We start from the raw sequence: 4,172 nt of genomic DNA on the forward strand, positions 1-4,172 counted from the left end.
CTCGCCGGCCCTGGCTGCCTGCAGGCAATGGTGAGTGCCCCCCACCCCGCTCTCCCCCGCGTCCCAGACACACATCAAGGGGCTCTGCCCTGCTGGGGCTGAACTGGGAATGCTGTGGGCCGCTGAACTGGTCGCAGTCCCTCTGCACAGCAGGGTGGTGCTTTGCGACGCTGGCATCACTGGGAGCTGGGCTGCCCCCGCCTGGGGTGGGGGGTCTGTCCTGGGTTTTTCACAGCCACTGGGAGCCCCGAGGAGCGCGGGAGGGGGACACCCCGGGCTCTGCTGGATCTGGGAACTGTCTTTCTTTCCCACAGTCCCTGGTCCAGTCCAGGAAAGCAGGAATCACATCCGCGCTGGCCTCGAGCACCTTGAACAACGAGGAGCTGGTAGGTGCCGGGGCTGGCTGGGACGTGGGGTGGTCACAGCAGGAGGGCTGAGCCCCAGCCAGCCGGGCCGGCAACAGAGATGCGGGCTCTGTGCCACACCAGCATCCTCCTCTGGTGATGCCAAAGCAGCCGGGATGCTCAGGGCTGCACCTGGGGATGGCGGTGGTCATCCTCTGCCCTGCTTGTCCACACCCAGCGGTGACATTGTGCGTGGCCCAGCACCCGCAGATGGGCTGCCACATGCTGCCTGAGTGCTCCTCCTCCTCCTCTCTTCTGTCCTTGTGCAGAAAAACCATGTTTACAAGAAGACCCTGCAAGCCTTAGTGTACCCCATCTCCTGCACAACGCCCCACAACTTTGAGGTGTGGACGGCCACCACCCCCACCTACTGCTACGAGTGTGAGGGGCTGCTCTGGGGCATCGCTCGCCAGGGCATGCGCTGCGCCGAGTGCGGCGTCAAGTGCCACGAGAAGTGCCAGGACCTGCTCAATGCCGACTGCCTGCAGAGTAAGGAGCCCTTGCCTGCAGCCTCGTCCCTTCTTGTTTCGGAGAGGGAGGAGGGAGCAGCCCAGGGAGGGCTGAGCTCCTGCCTTTTGCACGGGGGAAGTGGTGAGCAGGGCAGATCTGTCCTGGGCAGGGTGTAGACCCCCGTGGGTTTGAGTTCATTCACCATGGTGGGCTTGGGGAGCTCATGGGTCTCTCCTGGATGCTGCCTGCCTTCTGTGTCTCACCCACGACTGTCCTCTTCCAGGGGCAGCGGAGAAGAGCTCCAAGCACGGAGCGGAGGACCGGACCCAGAATATCATCATGGTGCTCAAGGATCGCATGAAGATCCGGGAGCGCAACAAGCCAGAGATATTTGAGCTGATCCAGGAGGTGTTTGGGGTCACCAAGACCACGCACACGCAGCAGATGAAGGCAGTGAAGCAGAGCGTCCTGGACGGCACCTCCAAATGGTCAGCCAAGATCAGCATCACGGGTAGGCACCGGTTGCACCCAGCTCCAACCCCGCTCCTGCCCCTGAAGGTGGCGTCAGCCCCCGGGGCTCTGCCGGGGGACGCAAGGTGCCTGTCGCGAGGATCTCGGTGTGGCTGTGGCACCGACTCCTCTCTCTGCCTGTTCTCTCTGCCGCCTGTGCCGTGTGCGTGCCGCCTGTGGATGGGCGGGCGTGCTGCGCTGCGCCGTGCTGTGCTGCAGTCGTTTGTGCCCAGGGCCTGCAAGCAAAGGATAAGACCGGCTCCAGTGACCCCTATGTCACTGTCCAAGTCGGAAAGACGAAAAAAAGGACTAAAACGATCTACGGCAATCTCAACCCCGTCTGGGAGGAGAATTTCCATTTGTAAGTTCACCCCTGGCCCCTCCGGCCCCCTTCCTGGCCACTCGGGGTCGTGCGGGGCTGCCAGCAGGTCCCTGTGGGCTGGTGAGGGGCCTCATCCTGCCTCAGCCCAGGGTGGAGGGGGGCTTCTGGGGTCACTGGGGGCACCAGCTTTGTGCCATGGAGGGTCTGGTTCCCAGTGATGGGGGCTGATCCAGGCCGTGCTGGGGCTGCCTGGGCACGGTGCAGAGCCCTGCTGAGCCCTCTGGGGAGGGTTGGTGCCCGCAGATCCGCTCTCGGCTGCAGTTCCTGCTGCTGCTGGGGTGGTCCCTCTTGGGGAAGGTTTCCTTGCTCATCCTGGGGCCTGCCCCTTCTTGCCTCCCCAGCGAGTGCCATAACTCCTCCGACCGCATCAAGGTCCGTGTCTGGGATGAAGATGATGACATTAAGTCCCGCGTCAAGCAGCGCTTCAAGAGGGAGTCCGACGACTTCCTGGGCCAGACGATCATCGAGGTCCGGACCCTGAGCGGGGAGATGGACGTCTGGTACAACCTCGGTAACCTGCTGCCCCGCACAGCCCGCGCGGGCTTGCGCTCCCGGCCCTGCGCTCCCAGGGGCACCTGGGGGCTGGCAGTGGGGGCTGTTCCGGCACGGTTGTGCAGGGGCTGCTGTTAAACCGCTTGGTATTGAAAGCCACTGGGGTCAGTCAGGTGTTCTCCCAGGGTCATTCTCCAAACCCTTTGCCCGGGAGGTCTGGGGCACTGGCCCTCTGCAGAGGGAAAGCTGAGGCACGGAGAGGCCGCATCTCTGCCGTGCCTGGGGATGCGGCCAAATCCCTCTCGGCGGTGCCTCAGTCACGCTGTGCGTGGCCTGGCTGCGCATGGGGCTGGGCGGCCCCCGGCCCCAAGACCCCCTCCACGCCGCAGCCGCTGGCCCCTCTTTGGGGCCAGGAGCCAGCAGCGTTGCTCTGGGGAGAGGCCTCACGTCTCGTCTCCCCCCGTGCCCCCACAGACAAGCGCACAGACAAGTCGGCTGTCTCAGGGGCCATCCGGCTGCACATCAGTGTGGAGATCAAAGGCGAGGAGAAGGTGGCTCCCTACCACGTCCAGTACACCTGCCTGCATGAGGTGAGCAGCCCCGGCAGGCATGGGGGCACGGCCCCCACACCCACGATGCCACCGGGATGCCACCGGCCCTGGGGACCTGACGGGGCTCATTTGTCCCTCCAGAACCTGTTCCACTTTGTGACGGATTTGCAAAACAACGGGGTGGTCAAGATCCCCGACGCCAAGGGGGATGATGCCTGGAAGGTGTACTTTGATGAGACGGCACAGGAGATTGTGGATGAGTTCGCCATGCGCTATGGGGTGGAGTCCATCTACCAGGCCATGACGTGAGTCCCCTGCCCTCCACCCTGCTCAGAGGGGCTGTGCCAGCCCTGGGGGGGTCACTGTTGGTGCTTCCTCCCCTGCTGCCCTTTGCACCCGCTGCCCTGCCACGGGTGCAGACGCGCTTCCCTAGCTTGCCCTGCACCTCCGCACCCCTCCTTCCCCTTCTCTGTGTGTGCACCCCAAACTCCACGCCCCTCCCTACAGGCAGCCCCCCCCGTGGCCCCGCGCCCTCACCCTCCGCCTCCCTCTGCAGGCATTTTGCCTGTCTTTCCTCCAAATACATGTGCCCGGGGGTGCCGGCGGTGATGAGCACCCTGCTAGCCAACATCAACGCCTACTACGCCCACACCACGGCTTCCACCAACGTCTCCGCCTCCGACCGCTTTGCCGCTTCCAATTTCGGGGTAAGTCCGATGGTGCGTAAACACTCCTTCCTTCTTCTCTCTCTTCTCTTGGGAGGGGGTGGGGGGCTCGGGAGGCAAAAGGGCCGTGCAAAACACCCCACTCCAAACTGCAGCCAGGCAGCAGGGGGGTCAGCCCCCAGCTTGCCCCGAAATTCATCCCGCTCCTGTTGTTCAGGACGAAAAAGAGCCACTGCCTTCCTGGGAGAAGGTCTAAGTTTGCTCCCCAAATTATTATGGTAAAGCCACGACTGGAGTCCAAGTGTGGTGGGATGCTGGGTGGCAGCGTGGTAGGACGGGGAACCCTTGATGACCAAATCACAAGCAAGGAGCCGTCCCTGCAGCTTGCTGGGAGTCTTGCACGGCCTGGTGCGCTTCGGGCGCACCTTGGGACCGCGGCAAACTCACCCAGCTGTGCCAGCACCCATGCGCTCTGCTGGGTGCCTTGCTTGGAGCAAGCGGGGTGAGTTTGTGCTGGGCCCGGTGTGCCCTTGGGGATGTGGGTGAGGAGGGGCTGGGCTCTCGCCCCGGCTCCCCCCGTGCTGCCCCAGAGGCTGTGAGTTGTTGCTCTGGATCTGCACGGGCCAAGCTGGGATCAGCGCCCAGCCCGGGTCAGGCAAATGCTGGGCGGCCAGGGATGCGGCCAGGGATGCGGCCAGGGATGCAGCCAGGGCTGAGC

General features: G+C 64.2%; 1 protein-coding gene across 1 annotated transcript in view; it reads left to right on the plus strand.

The window, feature by feature from the left end:
* Window positions 1-4,172, plus strand: part of LOC104135333 (protein unc-13 homolog A) — a 36,374-nt gene that overhangs the window by 10,883 nt on the left and 21,319 nt on the right. The window contains exons 15-23 of the mRNA XM_035888701.1: window positions 25-30; window positions 315-386; window positions 674-893; window positions 1,138-1,365; window positions 1,584-1,725; window positions 2,088-2,257; window positions 2,713-2,828; window positions 2,931-3,094; window positions 3,346-3,496. Of these exons, the coding sequence (XP_035744594.1) occupies window positions 25-30; window positions 315-386; window positions 674-893; window positions 1,138-1,365; window positions 1,584-1,725; window positions 2,088-2,257; window positions 2,713-2,828; window positions 2,931-3,094; window positions 3,346-3,496 (1,269 nt within the window). The remainder of the gene's footprint in view (window positions 1-24; window positions 31-314; window positions 387-673; window positions 894-1,137; window positions 1,366-1,583; window positions 1,726-2,087; window positions 2,258-2,712; window positions 2,829-2,930; window positions 3,095-3,345; window positions 3,497-4,172) is intronic.

The sequence above is a fragment of the Egretta garzetta genome, unplaced genomic scaffold (genome assembly GCF_000687185.1).
Source record: "Egretta garzetta isolate BGI_Z169 unplaced genomic scaffold, ASM68718v1 scaffold621, whole genome shotgun sequence".
Taxonomy (NCBI): Eukaryota; Metazoa; Chordata; class Aves; order Pelecaniformes; family Ardeidae; genus Egretta; species Egretta garzetta.